The sequence below is a fragment of the Spea bombifrons genome, chromosome 4 (assembly GCF_027358695.1).
Source record: "Spea bombifrons isolate aSpeBom1 chromosome 4, aSpeBom1.2.pri, whole genome shotgun sequence".
NCBI classification, from domain to species: domain Eukaryota; kingdom Metazoa; phylum Chordata; class Amphibia; order Anura; family Pelobatidae; genus Spea; species Spea bombifrons.
In genome coordinates, this window is record NC_071090.1 from 85394120 (window position 1) to 85416401 (window position 22282).

The 22282-nt window shown below is 39.5% G+C and overlaps 1 protein-coding gene across 1 annotated transcript in view; it reads right to left on the minus strand.

Moving 5' to 3' along the window:
* ELL3 (elongation factor for RNA polymerase II 3) overlaps positions 1-22282 on the minus strand; it is a 35039-nt gene continuing 12757 nt past the window's right edge. The window contains exons 3-12 of the mRNA XM_053462223.1: positions 21999-22126; positions 21587-21750; positions 12234-12493; positions 9554-9678; positions 9102-9183; positions 8245-8665; positions 4581-4638; positions 1831-2002; positions 969-1013; positions 1-426 (exon numbers count right to left, since the gene is read on the minus strand). Coding sequence (XP_053318198.1) covers positions 319-426; positions 969-1013; positions 1831-2002; positions 4581-4638; positions 8245-8665; positions 9102-9183; positions 9554-9678; positions 12234-12493; positions 21587-21750; positions 21999-22126 — 1563 coding nt within the window. The 3' untranslated portion in view covers positions 1-318. The remainder of the gene's footprint in view (positions 427-968; positions 1014-1830; positions 2003-4580; positions 4639-8244; positions 8666-9101; positions 9184-9553; positions 9679-12233; positions 12494-21586; positions 21751-21998; positions 22127-22282) is intronic.

Genomic DNA, 22282 nt, shown 5'->3' on the forward strand with positions numbered 1-22282 from the left:
GCATTGACACCAAACTTTTGAATGGTAGAGGATGATTGAGCCACGTTGTGACAATAACATTGTTTTCACATCTGTCCCAGTCTGTCGCTCTCTGGATCGTCTCCTTCAACTACGGGGAGAGTCACAATGAGGTTCCGTTCTTCCTGCTCTGTACACGCAACATATCTATATACATTTTATACAGTAAGGCAGTAATTGTGTTCTGATTCCAGGCATCTCCTCCGTGATGTAGCTGATGGCACCTAGTGCGGTTTCACAGGGCGTATGGTGTTATCTCCTGTTATGTTCTTAAATGCCTTCTTCCCCTGAGGTGTGCCGCTAAGTAGGCATGTTTTTTTCATATTCCAGGATCATTTGCTTGATGTGTGACAGTTTGTGGTGTAAGTATTCACACCTTATTTTGTCGTCACTGTATCCAGGATAGGTCTGAATGAAGAAGAAAAAGAAGATTGCCATTCTTAGTGCACAAAAAAAACATAAGGATATTATAGGTCGAGTATATCCACGTGGATGTCATTTAACTCTAAATAATGTTATGTATGCTGGGCATGGAGTGGGGAATCGGGCATGGGTGTGCGCATTATTTTGCTCGCTGTACAGCAAAGAACAGGATTCCTTCAGCTGCCCCGAATGAGTTTACCAAAACATATATAAAGAAGTCAACTCATTTTCTTTAAATGATTAACATTTTTCTTTCTTGCTATGCATCACCCAGCTTCTGTACCATAATGTATACTGCTAATTATGTTAAATTCTAAATTGTTCAACGAGGAAGAGAGGTTCGAATAATGTGGGTGACAGCATGCGTGCCACATCTCACTCGCCAATAACTGGAATGGCTCCAAGAGGAAAGAGTAAAGAATGGAAATTGCACAACTATTACAAAATGGCAAAAAGGAAAGAACAGACGCGTACAAACAATTACATTTGCCATGAAGTATTTTGCAGCGTTAAACTACAATACATACCTTTTTAAACTTCTTATAGTCATTAAGAATCTTCTTTTCAATCATCTGTAAGAGAGGCAAAATATTGTTTTTTTTATCCACATGAAAAAAGCCCGAAGCCTGCCTGATGATCACTGCCTCCCGAAAATGTGACTGCTGAGGACAGGGCAGAAGCAAATATTTCATTCCCTGCAGTTTTAGTCAATGGCTGTACCAAAAATGTGAGAAACAACCCACTGTATTTTCAGCAAGGGGTGAAACACTTAATATTTCTCTCAAGGGGTACCTAGAATGTTAGATTATGGTCGTTACGTCATGAAAACTGGGCGGATTAGACGGGCCAAATGGTTCTTATATAATGTTTCTAAATATGAAGATTAGAGATTGGCGGTGTACGCTTACTCCAGGAATTGGGACAACAACTGCTGCTTCTAAATGTACAAAAAGTGAACTTCTGTCAAAGTAGCAGCTGCTGATCCGTAAAAAGACTTGGCGCTACATGACTTCCGGTAGCAGCTTCTGTGGTGAAAATCCTAACTTCTACATATAGTCATTACCATTTCCATGAATGTCCCTCTTCTCTAATATGAATATCTACCCTGTATGTTAAACAGCTGCATTTATTAAAATGGTCAGGCCTGGTTTGCGGAGCCATCGAAAGGTCGCTCATAACAGGCAGGTACCATTACAACGCAACCAGAACAACACCATGAACACCACGAGGCTCATCAGCCAGTGGAAGAGGTCACGTTTCACACCAGTTCCTGCGTACTCTCCTGCCCAAACATCTGGCAGTGTGTATTATTATTATTTATTGTTTTATATAGCGCCATCATATTGTATGATGCCTACATTGGCCAATATCAGTATATTCATATCTCACCTTATGCTCTACAGTTCCCGGCTGAAGCTTCTTCATTTTGGATCCTAAGTAATCAAATCTTTCCAGCACTTTCCCAATCTTGGAGTGGAGCTGCAAGTATTCGGTGTAATCAGATTCAAAGTCTTCTTCATACAGTTTCCGCTGATCCTCGGATGTAATTGCATTGTACTTCCTGGCCATTCCAAAGAAAAGCAAATAGAACGATTAACCGTAGCTGCAAATTGTTCTCTATTTTCCATTCTGGCATCTTGTTTCTTTTCACATTCTGTAAGCAACAAACCTTGAAGTCACATTGATTTTAATCAAGATTGTGGTTGTAGATTCATCGTCTTTATCTCCAGGGTGAGCAGTAGGTGGCGCCTCGTGCATCTCTAACACACAGCCGACAGTCTAGCAGCGCAGTCAGACATACCGCCAACGCTGTCTCGCTTATTTCTCATTTAAAAGAGCCGAAAGTCTACGGATCTATCGCTTCAATTGGCCAACAGTAACAATTTAACGCACAGGAGGGCAAAATATCAAATGCAAACATGTCTGATTGTACAATGTACTGTACTGTAATGTACCGTTAAAGTATGAGAACATCTTAAGGATCTATCCAGGGGTGTCCAACCTGCGGCCATCCAGCTGCGGCAGGACTACATCTCCCATAATGCTCTTTCAGCTAAAGGGCTGGCTGAGGAGTATGGGAGATGTAGTTCCACAGCAGCTGAAGGGCCGCAGTTTGGAGACCCCTGCCTTATACCAAGTGTGTCCAACCTGCGGTCCTCCAGCTGCTGCAGGACTACATATACCATACTCCTCAGCCAGCCCCTTAACTGAAAGTAGTATTATGAGTATTATTATTAACTGAAAGAAGTTTTTCTTCTTTTTTAATGATATGCCTCTGTAATACTGCTAGCTTTAATGTGTTTATTAAGTGTTAACGCTAGATTGTTAGCAGGGCCCTCCTGACCTAATGTATCGGACTGTCAGCCTGCTGAGTATACGGACTGTAAGAAGGACTGCGGAAATTGTTGGCGCTATACAAATAAAAGGTAATGATAACTCTTGAATGCATGGTGCTCTTTTGAATGTAAACCTTTTGTTTAGTTAAAAACTCAGCTTTCAATAAATTTGCGTCACTTGTCCACCGCCGTCAAACACAATACAATGCACACAAAATACAGCTGTTACCATACACTCAACCGAATTCTTACACGGCACGCTAATCAAACAACTACCACTTACACATCGGTCTCTCACTGACCTCTTTCATGGGCCAACATAATCAGACATTAACGTTTAGATATAATATTCCCCCCAGCGGCCAGGGTCTTAGGGGTCCTGAGACTTATTGGGGCTCAGTGTTTTCAAATATATATATTATTTTCAATACAATAAGATTACAAAGATTACTAAAACTATAAAATGTAATGAAACCTGAAAGTTGACATGCTTACTTAGGAGAGTACCACAGTAATGAATGTTGTGTATATATATATATATATATATATATATATATATATATATATATATATATATATATATATATATATAGATAGATATACACATATATATTAAAAAAATAAAATTAAAACAAATATATATTCTACATTGAATATGATGCTGCTATTTAAATCAATGAATATACACTCAGTGGTGATGACCACAAAAAATTAAGTGTTGGGTTGAAGGGATTTTGAATGATCTTTAATACATTTTTTTCCGAATTAAATCTAAGATTTTTTTCTTTCAGGGGTATTTTTGGTTTGTGAAGCAAGGATGGTGTTAAGTTGTCAAGAGCGTAGTTTGCGCCAGGAGACTCATCTCCATATATATATATATATACTGTACTTATCCTTGAAAATAACAGCTTGTCGCCAGCCTAGGGGGTCTCATAGCAAGGTTAATGAACACAGGTAGCAAGGGACATGCTAGACGATGTTTGTACAGGGAGCTGGAAAGAGCTTCTGACTACTCCAACATTGTATGCATATGAATCTCCTCCCTAGGAAAATATTTATGTATGCGTATCGGTTATATTTTGTATATGTAATTGTATTTATTTAAATCTACTTTTTTTAATTCAGAAAAGGAAAAACCATCAAGTTGTTTTGCACTTGTGTTTTAAAAAATAATTCTGGAGCGTTGCAAGACTACTTGTTTTTTAGCCTTTTTTTAGTTTACTTATAAGGAAATAAAGGGAAAGGGGGAAAGAAGATCAATGAATACGTTGAAGGCAACACGTTGGAGAGCACGCAACATTAGGACTGTGTCTCAGAAAATAAAGCTATTTTTTCCCAATATTTGCAATATTTGCATATCGTATGACTTTAAGCATGAATTCAGTAATTGATGATAAAAGCGTATCAGCGGCTTAGCAATAGGGGTTGCAGGGGGAGCAGCTATGACTGGGGCCCAAGCTCTAGGGCCCCGACTGCATTGCATTCTATGGCCCTTGTATCTGGCAGCCAGCCCAGTGTGGAGCAATGAGATCTGGGGCACCCCTGGCGTAGGTCTCACTTCTCCTGCCCCCCACATATTGCCAGGGACATGAAGAGCACCAGGTGATAACGCTATAACTCAGTGTCCTACCTGCGTCTCTGCTCAGAGCCCAATGAAAGCAGAGGAAGAGAGATCTGTGCCAGCCGTGCCACGCATCTCAGTGCTCCACGCTAGACCACTGGAGACTCCCTGCCCCTAGGCACGTCCTCCCCATTTCCACTGTACCCCCTTCAGTTTAACATAATAACGAATTTGAAACCTACTTCAAATAATCTGGAATCTCTTCCGATGGCAGGGATGTTTCCACACACTGCTCCTTTTCTAACAAAACAAACAAAAAAAGAAATAATGAAATAACATCACTGACTTTCAGCGTTGCCCAATGCCGGCAGCTAGTGTGTATTGCAATGCCCATCCCGCTCAGCCAACATGATGAAACGGTGACAAGCGCCAACCGTACAGCCATTCTCTAGAGCTGTCCTGCTAGCTGCTCTTTTTTCTCCCCCCTTCTACTGCTGTATTACAGTCCATTACTCTGTTCATAAGGTCCAGATGACCAAAACATTCATGGACGCTTAAAACACGTACAACTATATATTTTCCATTTGTAGAGTACAAAGTTGACCAAGAGATTTTAAATTATTCACCAATTATCCATTTCGTGTGCCTAATGCAGGATAAGGTAACATCACATAACATTGGAATAGTTGGCTTTGCCATGATACAGAGAAGAGAAATAAAGATAAGAGGCACTCCGAAGCCCTTAAATGTAGTCATGAAGCTTATGTTGATGGATGGATGGGACCCAACACTAATGTACAAGTTCTCTATATAAGTTTTGGTATATCTTTGGTATACGTCGTACGGTTTACATTGTAAATGGTGGACAATCACCTTACTGATGGATTAAGAACCCAAAGCAAACATGCAGCTGGAAATGTTTTCTCAGGGCAAACTTTATGACACCGTGTTTCCATACGTAGCCGGAGCAGGAGCCCATGAACCCCGGCAAAGCCAGCTGAGATGGAACCGATTCTGTTTTGTGTTTGTTTTTGTTAGATAAGCACACGGTGCACAGATGGCGCCCGGGTCCGGAGGTTCGGGCAACGAAGTAAAGTCACAGATAAAGGGAAGGAATTTTCTGAGCTGGCAGGACAGGTCTGGAGCTGAAGACCGGTCATGACTAATCCTGTGTGACGAATATTTGTTCTTGGTGACATTAAGTCTGTGTCACGCAAACTAACATCACAAATATACTTCTTTCAACGTATGTTATATTCTATTACACTGTAATGTGTGCGTGTCGGCCCCAAAACATAGAAACATACAATACAATGACAGATAAGAACCATTCTGCCCATCTTCCTGATGTAAAGACTCTTAATCCGTCCCTGGTCTCTTCTTATATTCAGAATAGGCTCTATGTCTATCCCATATATGACTACATGTATCAGCCTCTACCATTTCTGCTGGGAGGCTGTTCCATTTGTCCATCACCTTCTCAGTAAAGTAAAACTCTAAATTACATGTAAGCTTCTAGATTTAGACCTCTTGTTCTATCATTCCTCCGCCTCTCCTTTCTCCCCACATGCAGCTGGGATGAAGCGTACCGACCTACAGAACCCTAGAACTGTATATTTATACTATAGATACATTTATAAACTGATGTGTCTTCTCCTCCTAGCACTTACCCTGCCGCACTACAAATTAATATTGGCCTACACTGTAGTAGGAGTATTTATAGGCCAAAATATTAGTATTTTACAATCCGCCTGACACGACGTGGGCCCTTATGATGCAGGACCCGGTCCTCACACATTAAATACCCATGTTGTTTGCTGTAACTTGGCCCGCTGCACATGCGCTGGTTCCAGATTCATGTGGGAATAGCGGGCACATGAAAGGAAGCCACGTTTCCACTGAATGACTAAATCATAAGGCCCCCTCCAGCAGAGTTTTCAAGAGGGGGCAGCATTTTATGTTGCGCCGCTGCAGAGAATGTACTGCAGTAATTATTTGTTGCGACTGAAAGTTAATTAGACAGCCATCCATTGATCACGGTCACTTTTAGAAATAATAGCGGCTAAAATGTCAGATATGATGTTCCATCGCTAGGTGCGCTCTCTGTATCGCTAGGTGGGTGTTTTCAATTACGCACTTAGCAGATCAATGATATTGTTCTATGACTATACGGATTAGTAACAGGCACAGCGACGGTGGAGACGCGGAGAAAAGCCAAACTCGGCCCCTACAGAAACGCATCAGTCCATTAAATCGACAACCCGATCCGTTCATGTCAGATACATCCGGGGACAGCAACCGTTTAACCCTTTATTAATCTGGAAAAGCCCTGCGCCACAGAATCATCAGGGCATGAAAGGGTCTTCTCTGCAGAGTTAACCCAAGGCACGACGCATCTGTTTTACAGTAACATGCGTGGTTTATCAGCTACCTATCAACTTGTGTTTGCTTTGGAGCAAAACAAACAGGTGTGTAATCTGAATCCTGAACTATTCATGTTCTTTGCATGTGGCCACAGAAGAGTATACAAAGCCAACAAAAATGTACATTTCACAAAGGAGCTCCCTGGCGTTGCTGTTGTTACACTGTAACTGCACTGCATTTCATCTGATACAATAGCTGAAGGCAAATACTGCATATTTATTTACGATAATTGCAACACAATGGGTAGTTCACTAGCACTGGGTAAGGGCATTAACAAGCATACAAAGCCCCAAGTCCCAATTCCCATTGCGTTATATAAGGAAAATGAACACTCAGCCACTTTGCCAGAAAATGAAGCTTTTCGTCAGTAAAATTCTCCAAGCGTTGCATATTGTGGGAGGGTTTGGCCACGTCATTGATGTCCACAATATGTGCAAGACCAACTTGGATTTCCACAATACAATCGGTCTTCCAATATTCCTGCCTCAAGCATATCATCACTGTTACATTTAAAGGGACAGTTTGTGTGCTGGTTGAACATCATCACCCTTATGGATCAGTGTCTGGGGTACGACGGGTATGACCCCTCTATACTAGTAATGGGTTTTTAATTAACGGAGCTTTAGATCAGAACACCATATTATTCTATATTATTTCCCTATAAAAGGTCTGCATGAATCCATATTATTATAAGTAGGAACAGATCAGCAGCGTAATCCCCACTAGACCCGTCCCCTGCAGCTAAGTGTCATACATTGGCCACCCACTGCCCATGGAAATTAAAAAAGTGTCAGAAACCAAATCCAGAATCTCGTTTCATTGTAATATGATGTGCATGACACATGAGTCAAAGTCCTTCAGTACAGCAGAGCTTACCGCTATGGGCATTAACATTATATTCTATTTATAAAGCAGCAACAGATACAGCAGCAGGGCTTCCACAATACAGAGGAATAAAATGAGATTGCCCACAGAAAAAAACATTTTGAAAGTGAAAGAGAAGGGGTGGGGACCATGATCGGATTTAAAGAGAAATAACATGCACACTTAAGATTAAAGTTGTTATAATTATACTGCTTGTTCCTGCCCTGACGAAGGCCTTGCAAGACCGAAAACGTTGGCAGAATAAATATTCTAACCACTGAACTTTAATCTTGAGTGCGGATGTTATTTCTCTTTAAATCCAAACACGTGACTGATTGGGAGGCAGGGTATGTCCCTTTAGAACGCTTGTACTTGGCCTAAATGTGTATCGCTCTTCTCTCCCTCTTCAAGAAATGATGTGCACCGACCGATTGCTATAACTGCACAGTTTACCATAGGGCAGACATAAATGTGTGTTAATCATTGGAGATGGAATTACAACTTGGTTTGCCTTCTATTGGTTGCAGTGTGTTCTAGTGCAAGTTTATACTGTGGAAACAAAATACCCTGTGGTACTGCGCTTACTCAGCGTTGCCCCCAAGTAGCAGAGTGTTTTACCTTCGGGACGGCAAAGACATCTCTCTAACAAAAGAGCTTCTTCCTCCCAATCATCCTCCTCCTCCTCTTCTTCTTCACTGGAGTCTTTCTCTTTGCGCGCTTGAGACCTGGCTTCTCGAAGCTCTGCCTTGTCAGTCTTTGCCACGTTACCAGGCTTTGTACCGTGTTGCATTTCCCTTTGTTGGTTCTTCCGTAACGATCTGTGGGTGCTCTGGTTTTTTTTGTGACTTTGCGGTAGAAAAATACTGTTATTTCCAGGCACAGAGCAGGGACCTTTAGCGTCAATGGTAGGTTGACTACAGTCCATGTTGGAATGTTGAGAATCTGAGTATTTCTCAGTTGTTTGTTGGCTTTCCGAATGCGATCCTCTCATTCTTTTGCGGCAGTCATCTTCCGTGGCCTCCTCGGGTGCTGGTCTTTTCTGGGGGAAAGTATATAAATTATAAACAGAGTGAACTATTCTGGATTTCCATGCATGCATCGCTTACTTTTACATGTAATCAGCTTGGAACTGTAAACCTTAACATACTCCGATCAGTACTAGTTACAGGTCTTCTGTCGGACAGTAGATTAACACTCTTACGCTTTTACCGGTTAACTTCTAGACTAACATACAAGGCCCTATCTCATGGCCTTGTGATTATCAGCTTCTCAAGATGATCACCTAGGTCTTTGCCAGTTTCGGCTCATAAACTCTGCTATAAAAGAGCATTGTGTCATTTGTAAGTAGGGAGTGGCAGCAAAATATCACATGGCTACCTACAATGGTGACCTCCAGGTCTCCCAACTAGGTCCTATTAAATTCTACACAAGGCTTCCTTATACTTATTTATTTCTTTTAAAAAAATACCGCTTACCGTCTCGGGAGGCCTGACTCTGTTTGGCGGAGCGGAAGCATTTGTCGTCAGACAGTTCCGCGATGAGGAATTTGGCCGCTTTCTGTTGCGTAATAAGAAAAATAAGAAATAAATGATTTGGTCACTTGTACAAGGATACCTGTCTACAGCATGAGGTAAAATCTAAGTTTCCAAATATCTAGCTGGAAATCTTTTATCTCAAGCTTGTAAGCTTGTTTGACCAGGGCCCACGTCAGTTCTTGTTTCTATACATCCTATGTATCACGATGTCCTGTTTACCTTTGTACAACACCAAAGAATAGGATGGCGCTATTATGAATACATAATATATGAATACATAATAATCATTACTACTGTCTGGAAAAACTGGCATATATGATTGTGAAATGAGGTAGTATGTGATTGAGTTCATTATAGCTAGACAGAGTATTTTCTTGGTGTACCATCCTTACCTGGAAAGAATGTCCGCCACACGCTGCTTCTCCTCCAGGGTGTAACCCGTCCACTCCTTCTGTACCTGGCAGTAGAGTTCTTCTCTCAGGCTGTAGCAGCCATCTTTCGAACTCAAACGTCCTACCTGGATGGGGCCAACAAATATCAGCATTATAAAGTCACTGGGAACAATTAGATGCTGAAGACTGGTTTATGATACTGAACAGGCTGATCAATGGCGAAAAGTGACACAAAAAGCCAGCAATGTAAGCAAAATGAATATATGGTAGTAACGTATAACCAATCGTTTCCCAATAGCTTTTTATGTACTTTCTAACAAGTGGCGTTAGCTTTTCAGAGAACATGTAGACAGCACCTTTCCGCCAGTGCTTTGTATTAGAATATTGCTGGTTTTCTGGGTTGAATGTGAGTTTATTGACATAATAAAACCGTTCTTATATTTACAAAAAAAGGGGGAACTCTCATAAACCTAAGGGTCCCATTAAATTCATAGAACCATAGCAGCAAGTGGTTAAAAATAGAGCATGTTGCACCTTGCTACAAAGCCCCAGCGCACCAATTACCGGGTGGGAGACCTCTGCACGGTGCAATTAACATATCTAAACAAATCAATCCTTAAATATGCAGACAAGTCAGGACATCATTTCAGTTTTGGATTGATATTCTGGTGTGTTTTTTTCCAAGATTTCATGTCACCCAGCTATACATGAATAAAAAGGAAGCTATGTTTGAGAAAACGCCATGAACCTACAGAGAGGAGCTATACGACTCTAGTTATACGATATAGGGGAGCAGATCAAAATCAGGTGGGGCCCCGGACAACAAAGGCCCCCCCAATATATATATATATATACAATAGTATATATAACAGTATATATAGTATATATATACAATATATATACTGAAAGAACGAAGACTTGAGATGTGTTCCTGCTCCATCCCACATGGAATATATATTGAATTTGCTCAATTATTGTAATATATGTAATGTAACATAAAGTCATTCATAAAAATAAATATTTTCTATTTGTTATTTTTGATACAAATCAATACCAATTTTAATTCTCTAATTTAAGGAAGTTTATTTTAACTTTGTGTGCTTCCCCCTGGTCATATTATCACAACATACAGCTTAATACATTCAACAGAACACAGTCAGGTCAATCACTGTCGACAGCTGTCAGTATAACTAACCTATCAGCAAGCAATCAGTGACTTAAAAATAGCAAAGCATCAACTGAATGGGGAGGAAAAACCATGCAGCGGTTAATATGACAGCTCCTATGGTGTACATAAAACAGGAGTTTCTTGATATTTCTCTGACATGGCTTTAACAAAGGAAAAATACAGAAAGAAACAATAACGGTACAGAGAAAATTAGCAGTCCCCAAAATGTACAACGCTGCAGTTAAGGAACTTCCTTTACAAATTGGTAAATCTAGCAGAAACAGCTATTTTTTATTGGCAGATTAAGACGCAGATGACAGATTTATGTTGCATGGTCCTGGGCTAAAGTGTAATAAACAAAACACTCCATTTACTAGACATAAATGCAATAGCGCATTACGTATTCATCAAGGCTTACTACAAGCTGTGATTTGGGGTTTTGTGCTATTTGTTTTACAAGATACACATTACGGCATCTTAGCAGTCTGCAGCATTTCTGATAAAGACCTGTACACCCGATGACTTCCCTGTCCTGAACTCACCTTCCCTCTCTGCAACCAGGCAGGAGCGCTAGCCTCGCAATCTGCGTCACCAGCAATTAAGATCGCTGCTCTCAGAGGAGAACAGACAGTACTTCTGGATGGGTTATTCTCACTGGCAAAATTCATTACACACGTCTTTAAGGTTCCTCAACTCTAGCATGTAGGATATGACTACAGTAGATCATTTGTATATCTACGTCATTTATTTAGCTCAGAAAAGAAGAGCATGATTAAGATTAAAGGGACGTGTTAGAAATCACATGCACTTTAACGATATGATATACATCAGATCTCCCGCTGCCGACACCTACGCGATCAACTCACCGCCAGTCAGCTCCAGCACCGGCTTAGTTCAGTGGGGCCAATGGCAGAAAGCATACCCATTGGTTTTAATGGGGGCTCTTTCCTGTGAAAACAGGACCACTGAGTGGGTGTCGTGCTGCAGCTTCTCCTAAAGGTAAGTACTTTTTTTTTTACAGGTTGAAGAATTAATATTACTTAATTACAAAGTACTTTACTATGAATGCCTTGTCAGTGAGGCTGCAGGGGGCACTGGAGTGGTCCTTTAATCTCTTTTATTTGATTTTTCTTACATGCTGTCACGAATGAGACATAGCAGAGAGTACGTTACATGTAGCCAAATAACCTAGAAGCAGCTAAATGTATTCACTGTTACTTTACTTTTTAATAAGTTTATTTTTCGGTCATGTATAATAAATCAGTCTCAGTAAAAAATGAAAATGTACGTTACTTTTGTATGGCCAAAAAGCCATAGGCCAGGTGTGATTTTGTCCCCAATTCTTCATGCGTCACCCATTGTGCAGCGCTATGGTATATATGGCGATATATATATAAAACAATAAATAATAATAATAATAATGTGTATTGGGTCAAGATTAGGCTGATATGCCATTGTTATAATATATTGTATTTTATAATAAAAAAAAGTTTTAAAATTGTGCATACCCACCATATGCAACATAGACATCAATTCTGTATGATCTCTAGGCAGCGCATTGCCTTTTTCCAGTCGTAGGATGAGGTCCTGTTTCCGGTGAGGTTTCAAGGCCAGAAGATGTATCAGCCACTCTTGGAGGGGTCTGTGTTCACCATAAACTCGATTACATTTCTTGGCGGCCGGTGTTAAAAACACAGCAGGACGGCGTCTGCTAGGGGAATCTTCTTTACCAACCTCCACGCTGTTCTTACTTGGAATCTTCACGCATTTACCTAAAAAGACATTAATAGCGCTCTTTTCAAATGTAATATCTTTACACCTTTACACTTACACATAAAATAGCCAAGGTAAATATCCATAAACATATTCTGTCACCATTTGAATTACTTTAAATTCTGGTGCATTAAATAAAATATTTTACCGTTATCAACAACAGACCTAAAGTGACATCACCACCACCACCAAAAGAAAAGGTTGAAACAATGCACTTAAAATAAATACTTTTAAAACCGCATTCTAATGGAAAGTGGCCACATTTCTCTATAAAACAAAACTTTTTTTTATTTCATAAAGATGTACTATATATATATATATATATATACATATATATATATATATATATATATATTTATATGAACTATTTTACTACAAATACCTTAAAAACAAGTACTGATAGTCTTTTATTCATGAACTGTCTCATATAGAGACATTGTTGCCTTATACTGAGTTTTATAAATTAAAGCATGACTGGCTGAGTGAATTTGGAGTTGCAGTCCATCTGATGGACCGGTGTGGCTTACATTTTATTCTCAGCACCTGATGGGCTTTGGAGTACTATGGGGTATGGGCTATGGAACATCTTCATAGGCATATAGAGGCATGTTATCACTCCCATCACTCCTGTGTTCTAATGGCACGTTGTGTTCACTAATCCAAGGTTAATTGATCATTGGAAAACCCTTTTGCAATTATGTTACACAGATTGAAATTTCCTTGTTTTCCCATGAAACCAGCTAAGTGACCCCAAACTTTTGAATGGCAGTGTGTATATATATATATATATATATGTGTGTCTTCATGTAGCCAATTCACATATATACATTATGGGTGTGCCCGTTTTAAATCAGGCTATAATTTTGTCATAAATAAATACCTATCATTTTATGAAACATTTCACATAACACATGTAATTTCAAAACCACCCAGTCATCACACCCTGTGCTGCGCTACTGCAGGACGGTCTCATAACCAACACGTTACTGATGCAGACAAATAATTATGGATCAGTCTGCTGACCTTTGGAATTCTGCGCAATTTAATTCAGTAAAAGACTTTCTTAAAAACAAATCAACTATGGATTTATTTATTTGTTTTTTAGTTGTTGCTATGGCAATACAGGTTTCTAAATTTACCTGTGCTCTCTTTGTGTAAATATTTGGCACTATTAAACAGACTGACACGGAAATGTTAAATTATTGTGATTTACAAGGCCATATTTAGCACTAGATTAGTTTATTTAGCAAAAAACAACAACAAATAAAACCCATGCGTTAAAGTGCCATCAAACGTTACTTTTAGAGAGAACGCATAGTTTTCCCCCAAAAGTCTTGTTTTCCAATGGCCTTGTTTTTTTTTACTATTAATTGCAAGTAAACATCACAAACAATCCTTTCACTATTATTGTATTATTATAAGTGCCCAGCTGTACTCTAGACTTTATGAGCAGTGTAATCCGCCTTGTCACATATCTGACGTCCTCCATCCACTCTCACCAGCCTGCGCATGTCAGAGTCCTACCCACTAAAACTTCCCCTGATCTAAAACACACTGATTTTCAACTTTCCACTTATTTTCCATTATCCAAATGCCAAACTGTCGAGACCAGCTGAACCCGTTCTGTTTGGCCATACGTCCCCCCCCTTGTTTATATGCAAGTTGGTGATATATCTTAATCACGCCAATGTTTTTCAATCTTCAGGCAAAGTTGATGTTTTCCCCGTACTGAACTGCTTTTCAGTACTTTGTGTTGAGTATTCCTGATCCACCGAACAGCGGGCCACCCAAAAGAGGTCATGTCTTCCTAAACTCCATCCGTGTACTGGCTGCCGGTAAACCTAACGCTGGATACTCTTATATTATCGCAATATTACTCTAACAGAATAGAGTTTCCCGTTTCAACACAATGCCGTAGAGCTATAGAAACCCAATACAACGTCTCTGCTAATTGATCCGAATTTACCAATTAATAAATAATTTCATTTATTCAGCACACATGCACATGTCACCTAAATTAGAACCTCATTTAGAGCGACAGTAAAGCCTCCTCAAAAAACACTTAAGAGGATTAATACATTTTATTTTGGATCATTTTTGTAAGCATCTTTGCCTCGCTGATGCCCTTCATTCAATAAAATGAGTGAACTGAGAACCACGGCTCTTTTACTGCTGCCCATCTCCAAAGCTGCGCATGCTGACTTCGCTAGTGACTGGGTTCTGGATAAAATCCCCATAACCACTAACCATAACAACTAGCGGCGGTCCTGTAAGACGAAGCATTTCATCGGTTGCTATGGCAATAAGAAAACTTTTTCCAACTTTGCACTAGAAGTGTTTTATCCGTAGCCCACAGACAGTGTATCTTTTTTTATTTTTCATTATATCAACGGCTGTTTCCTTGCACCGCATACAACCAGGGTCAGAGGGCTTAAGCTAGCCCAACGAGCCTCAAACAGAGAATAAATTCTTTTTTAAACATAAAATAATATTAAGCAAGTAAAAAATAGTAGCAATGGGTGTATGTTAGTTTTTTTAAAATGTTTTACCTGAAATAATAAACACAACAAATGTATTTGAAAAAACTAGGTCTTTGTGAATATACTACATATTTATTTTGCAACAAAAATTGCAAGTTTTACTTGAAAAGTTTTTAACATCTTCCAAACCATTTGTCACGACCAATGTATACAAATGATATATATATATATATATATTTCTATTGATAAGGGGAAAACAAGTTAATTGGTCCTTGAACCAACGGGTGCTTGGTGAATCGGTGGAGGTGGGAGGATACTGTGCCAGCTAGAGGCTTGTTAGATAATTCTCAGAAAGCCACTGTAATCAGCTAAACCCCTGATGTCACCGAGGCACAACGCCCCTTGGAGGACAGAATACCTGTAACAAGAGAGGCTTACAAGATCCCGCTGCAATGTCTACAGCGCACAACAACGAAAGCAAGCAGAAGACAAAATATAAAGTGATACTGGCTATATATTAGTAAATTGTTCTCGCTATATAAATAAAAGATAATAATAATAATAATAATAATAATCTAAGTATCAGACACGGCTTAATTCACATAAATTGAACTCCTGCCTCTTAGTTAATATCGCTTTCACAAGTCATCTTAAATTTCCAGCTTGCAAACGGTCAGTAAGCGTCCTTGATATTTGCACGCAGAATAGATTGTCTTCTGATAGTGTTAAAGGTGGGAGGAAAGGATTTGTTTCCAGACCTTCATATTTTGCAGATACGCCATCGCCGTCTGCCTGGAAGCCCCCTTCGCCCGAGACCAAGGTTCTAGGACATCCTTCATCTAAATCCTACGCATGTCGGTAACCAGCGCAGCCTGCAGCTAATCTGTCAGTGGTTTATACAAACTTTTAACTGAGTTATACGAACGACAGCAAAGCCTTCAGCAGCAGAGCACAGCGAACGTCTTAACTGCTTACTCATAAATGAATCATGAGCTGGACAGGTAGGTGCGCACAGATCTATGTGTAAACACGCATACGGCACATGTGCAGTTACTACCAAACCCCTACAGCAAACACGCCTGTATCATATTGCATCTGCATTGAATTCATTAACAGATATCTTTTTTTACCCTTGCCTTTTCACTGTATTGCTCAAAACAGCAACTGATGCCCAACTGTTTTATCCACATATATATTTTATGTTATGTTTATGTTTGATTACATATATATATATATATTTATATACCGTATATATAGTTATTTATTTTCTAGTTATTTTTTTTAGGTGCCAGATCTATGCTACATTAAGGCAGAAACAGGCGCTACATATTATAACAGTTATAAAACCATACACAGTAAAGCGTAGGCAGAAGTAGTAGTAGTTAATACTAGAAATTGAAGTTACTTGAACCCAAGGCCAAGGATAGGGACGTCCAACCTGCGGCCCTCCAGCTGCTGCAGGACTACATCTCCCATAATGCTCTTTCAGCCAAGGGGCTGTCTTAGGAGGGTGGGAGATGTAGTCCTGCAGCAGCTGGAGGGCCGCAGGTTGGACACCCCTGGCCTAGGACCACAAGTGGACGAGTTACTTAAGTAATGCCAGGTGCAAACATAAAACAGATTCTAGATTTCGTGATATTATTACATTATTATGTTTTATATTTTATTTACACAGCTACCATAGACACATTCTAAACTTTTGGAGCATATTTTATTTTTGGGAGGGGGCATGATTGTTAAATACAGAACCCCCCACCTTGTCCTATGTTTCATCATGCTCTGTATTTCTATGTATCATGCTGCAGAGGAGATGGGTGCTCCCATGGGTGATATGATGGCAGAGATGGGTTCATTTCTGAACCATATATCTTGAGAAGAACGCATTACGAGAACAAGCACCAAGTTTCCACACACACGCAGAGCGAACCTGGCGCTGCTGCTTGCCAGGAGGTAAGCGACAGCCAGCTGTAAACTGAACAAGCAGCGTTTCTCAGTAAAACATTGCTTGTCTTACGGTAAAAAAAAACATTATTAGTGAAGCAAACACTATATCCATTACTAATTACAGAGAAGAAAAGAACTAGCATGTCTTCCTGTTCAAGAGTTTTATAGAAAGCATGATAAAATCCAGTCCAAAAGTAATTTAATATTGTGAAATATTTAGGCGGGTTAATGCTCTATTGTTTCATTTCAAAACTTCTTTTTTGGGATGGTGACAAACCAACTTAAAAAAAAAACAAGAAGCACCTCGACTGATCTTTTAATCGAAACAATGTAAACCCTAGAAAAATGTAAACGATTAAGAGGAGCTACAGATGTATTTGTAATCCTAGAGGTTTTAAGGGACAGTCTAATTATACTCATACTATAGAAGAATACATATTAAAGGGGCAGTCTAATGTCACTGACCCCCATAGTATAGAAGAATACATATTAAAGGGGCAGTCTAATGTCACTGACCCCCATAGTATAGAAGAATACATATTAAAGGGACAGTCTAATGTCACTGACCCCCATAGTATAGAAGAATACATATTAAAGGGACAGTCTAATGTCACTGACCCCCCTACTATAGAAGAATACATATTAAAGGGGCAGTCTAATGTCACTGACCCCCCTACTATAGAACAGTACATATTAAAGGGACAGTCTAATGGAGGACAGAATACCTGTAACAAGAGAGGCTTACAAGATCCCGCTGCAATGTCTACAGCGCACAACAACGAAAGCAAGCAGAAGACAAAATATAAAGTGATACTGGCTATATATTAGTAAATTGTTCTCGCTATATAAATAAAAGATAATAATAATAATAATAATAATAATCTAAGTATCAGACACGGCTTAATTCACATAAATTGAACTCCTGCCTCTTAGTTAATATCGCTTTCACAAGTCATCTTAAATTTCCAGCTTGCAAACGGTCAGTAAGCGTCCTTGATATTTGCACGCAGAATAGATTGTCTTCTGATAGTGTTAAAGGTGGGAGGAAAGGATTTGTTTCCAGACCTTCATATTTTGCAGATACGCCATCGCCGTCTGCCTGGAAGCCCCCTTCGCCCGAGACCAAGGTTCTAGGACATCCTTCATCTAAATCCTACGCATGTCGGTAACCAGCGCAGCCTGCAGCTAATCTGTCAGTGGTTTATACAAACTTTTAACTGAGTTATACGAACGACAGCAAAGCCTTCAGCAGCAGAGCACAGCGAACGTCTTAACTGCTTACTCATAAATGAATCATGAGCTGGACAGGTAGGTGCGCACAGATCTATGTGTAAACACGCATACGGCACATGTGCAGTTACTACCAAACCCCTACAGCAAACACGCCTGTATCATATTGCATCTGCATTGAATTCATTAACAGATATCTTTTTTTACCCTTGCCTTTTCACTGTATTGCTCAAAACAGCAACTGATGCCCAACTGTTTTATCCACATATATATTTTATGTTATGTTTATGTTTGATTACATATATATATATATATTTATATACCGTATATATAGTTATTTATTTTCTAGTTATTTTTTTTAGGTGCCAGATCTATGCTACATTAAGGCAGAAACAGGCGCTACATATTATAACAGTTATAAAACCATACACAGTAAAGCGTAGGCAGAAGTAGTAGTAGTTAATACTAGAAATTGAAGTTACTTGAACCCAAGGCCAAGGATAGGGACGTCCAACCTGCGGCCCTCCAGCTGCTGCAGGACTACATCTCCCATAATGCTCTTTCAGCCAAGGGGCTGTCTTAGGAGGGTGGGAGATGTAGTCCTGCAGCAGCTGGAGGGCCGCAGGTTGGACACCCCTGGCCTAGGACCACAAGTGGACGAGTTACTTAAGTAATGCCAGGTGCAAACATAAAACAGATTCTAGATTTCGTGATATTATTACATTATTATGTTTTATATTTTATTTACACAGCTACCATAGACACATTCTAAACTTTTGGAGCATATTTTATTTTTGGGAGGGGGCATGATTGTTAAATACAGAACCCCCCACCTTGTCCTATGTTTCATCATGCTCTGTATTTCTATGTATCATGCTGCAGAGGAGATGGGTGCTCCCATGGGTGATATGATGGCAGAGATGGGTTCATTTCTGAACCATATATCTTGAGAAGAACGCATTACGAGAACAAGCACCAAGTTTCCACACACACGCAGAGCGAACCTGGCGCTGCTGCTTGCCAGGAGGTAAGCGACAGCCAGCTGTAAACTGAACAAGCAGCGTTTCTCAGTAAAACATTGCTTGTCTTACGGTAAAAAAAAACATTATTAGTGAAGCAAACACTATATCCATTACTAATTACAGAGAAGAAAAGAACTAGCATGTCTTCCTGTTCAAGAGTTTTATAGAAAGCATGATAAAATCCAGTCCAAAAGTAATTTAATATTGTGAAATATTTAGGCGGGTTAATGCTCTATTGTTTCATTTCAAAACTTCTTTTTTGGGATGGTGACAAACCAACTTAAAAAAAAAACAAGAAGCACCTCGACTGATCTTTTAATCGAAACAATGTAAACCCTAGAAAAATGTAAACGATTAAGAGGAGCTACAGATGTATTTGTAATCCTAGAGGTTTTAAGGGACAGTCTAATTATACTCATACTATAGAAGAATACATATTAAAGGGGCAGTCTAATGTCACTGACCCCCATAGTATAGAAGAATACATATTAAAGGGGCAGTCTAATGTCACTGACCCCCATAGTATAGAAGAATACATATTAAAGGGACAGTCTAATGTCACTGACCCCCATAGTATAGAAGAATACATATTAAAGGGACAGTCTAATGTCACTGACCCCCCTACTATAGAAGAATACATATTAAAGGGGCAGTCTAATGTCACTGACCCCCCTACTATAGAACAGTACATATTAAAGGGACAGTCTAATGTCACCGACCCCCCTACTATAGAAGAATACATATTAAAGGGACAGTCTAATGTCACCGACCCCCCTACTATAGAAGAATACATATTAAAGGGACAGTCTAATGTCACCGACCCCCCTACTATAGAAGAATACATATTAAAGGGGCAGTCTAATGTCACTGACACCCCTACTATAGAAGAATACATATTAAAGGGACAGTCTAATGTCACTGACCCCCCTACTATAGAAGAATACATGTTAAAGAGACAGTCAGTGCTGGAGCTGGTTTGAGGTAAGTACAAATGGCATGCAGGGAGATGCTTTGGTCCAAATGCATCTCCTGCACAGCATTTAGCTTGGAGGTAGGGAAAGGGGCAAATGCATTTAAGGACTCTGCAGAATCCCCGCAAGCATTTGCAAAAAATGAAAGGGACCACGCTCCTATCATATACATTAAAGTGCATATTATGGCTGGAGTGTCCTTTTAATGTAGATATATTGCCTATTGCAGTACATTGTACAATATGAGCAAATGCTAAAGGTACCACTGGAATGCAATGATGCGTCAATCGGTATTGCAATTTCTTACATAATAGGAAGAATGTTACTCGTACAGATATAACTAACCTGGTACAAATCAGCCCTCAGCCCTAAATACTATTTATCAGTCTGTATATTACATTATGAGTGCACAAATGATTCTCCGGTACTAGGCCATGCATACCTCGGCCTTTTCTCTTAAAGAAAAACAGCAGATGGTTTGTGGCTATGTTGTCCTCACTATTCCTACATTTAACAAGTTTATACACTAAATAAATATACACATAAATATACAGCTTGTGTGTTACTGTATGGTGTTAGAGTGTGTAAATGTATGTTATGGTATGGTAAGGCTCAGCAAACCCTGGGCACCAGATATAAAAGCATGATAAGGGAAGGAAAAAAGCTGGCTACTAACTTTTTTAGCTAGCATCCTAGATCCAAACCAAATTTGTGGACCCCTTGATTGAGCTAAAACATATTTGAATGTAATATGTGAATTATTTCCCACTGTTAGTGAATGACTGGATACATATGACTGGGTCTATTTGTGCAGCTCATTTGCTTTGGATACATCTTTAGCATTCTATGTTAAGGTTCAACAAAATGTTTGCTTTTCAGATTAAACTCATCATACTGTGCCTTGGTGCAACCTCTTGTGCTTGTAGTGCAAACTGACATTTCTTAGTTTAATGACCATTGTATCATTATACTTTCTAGAGGGGTTCATAAAGGTCTCGGTTAAAGGATGAAGAAATACACTTATTAACAATTGTCAATTAGAATTCTGGGCAAGTCTACAGCTGTAGGTGATTATTAGATGCAAATTAAAGACATGAATTAGACATTAATATGTAGTGGGTCCTCCCTCTACAGCTATAACAGCTTCTACACTTCTAGGAAGGCTTTCCACAAGATTTTGTATGGGGGGGGATTTTTGCCCATTCCTCCAGTAGAGCATTTGTGAGGTAACTGATGAGCTAACTAATTCTCTATCTATCTATCTACATTATAGATCATTCATTTATCATTCCTAATAACCCAGTTCTTCACTATTACGCTATTCATGACAGGCCTGGGTTGTGGTGAGATGAAAGCAGGTTCACGCACAACTATAGTAACTAATGAATACAGATTCCTAAATCTACGCACACCACTGCAATATAAATAGATCATCTGATTATTACTTCGATATGAAGCTCCAGGCTTGATCTCGATGGCTGTCCAACTCCATGTTTCTTTCTCAACTTGGGACATTCGGTCACGGGTTAACTGATAGGACTCCTCAGTGGCACAGATGGTGATCTTGTCTTGTATGCTTCCAATGCAGCTTAGTTGCTTCTCTCCTGACCTAGTTCATAAAAAGCAGAATATTAGCAATGAGGGGAAATTATAATTTCATAGATAAGTAGATAGATTTGTGACAACAGAATCAATGGTCCAATTTCACACTTTGAATCCCTTTTTATTGTTAATTCTTTTGTATCGAGTTAAGCTCATCCAAAGCTCATCCAGAGCGTGAAGCAACACTTTTAGAGCCATGGGCGTTCAGAATGTTGTAATCAAGTTTAGGATGTAGAAGAAATGGACTCTGCTCACCAAGAGGTGCCTTGCCGAATGCACTCAAAGCTTGACTGAGGTTTCTCTTTGCTCTCCCTGGAGAGGTAGAAGGAAAAGATTCGAACTCTGTCGTTGGAGCCAGGGATAGGAGACGGAATCTTAATGTACTGGATAAAAAAGATACAGAGTGTTAGAGAAAAACGTGTAAAGCCCCCACACAACAATTAAGCCCGACCAAGAGATTCAGCCAAAAAGGATTTGTGAAACATGGCAATTTGGGTTTTCTTTGTTTTATCATGTTCAATAAAGAAGACACAAAGCTA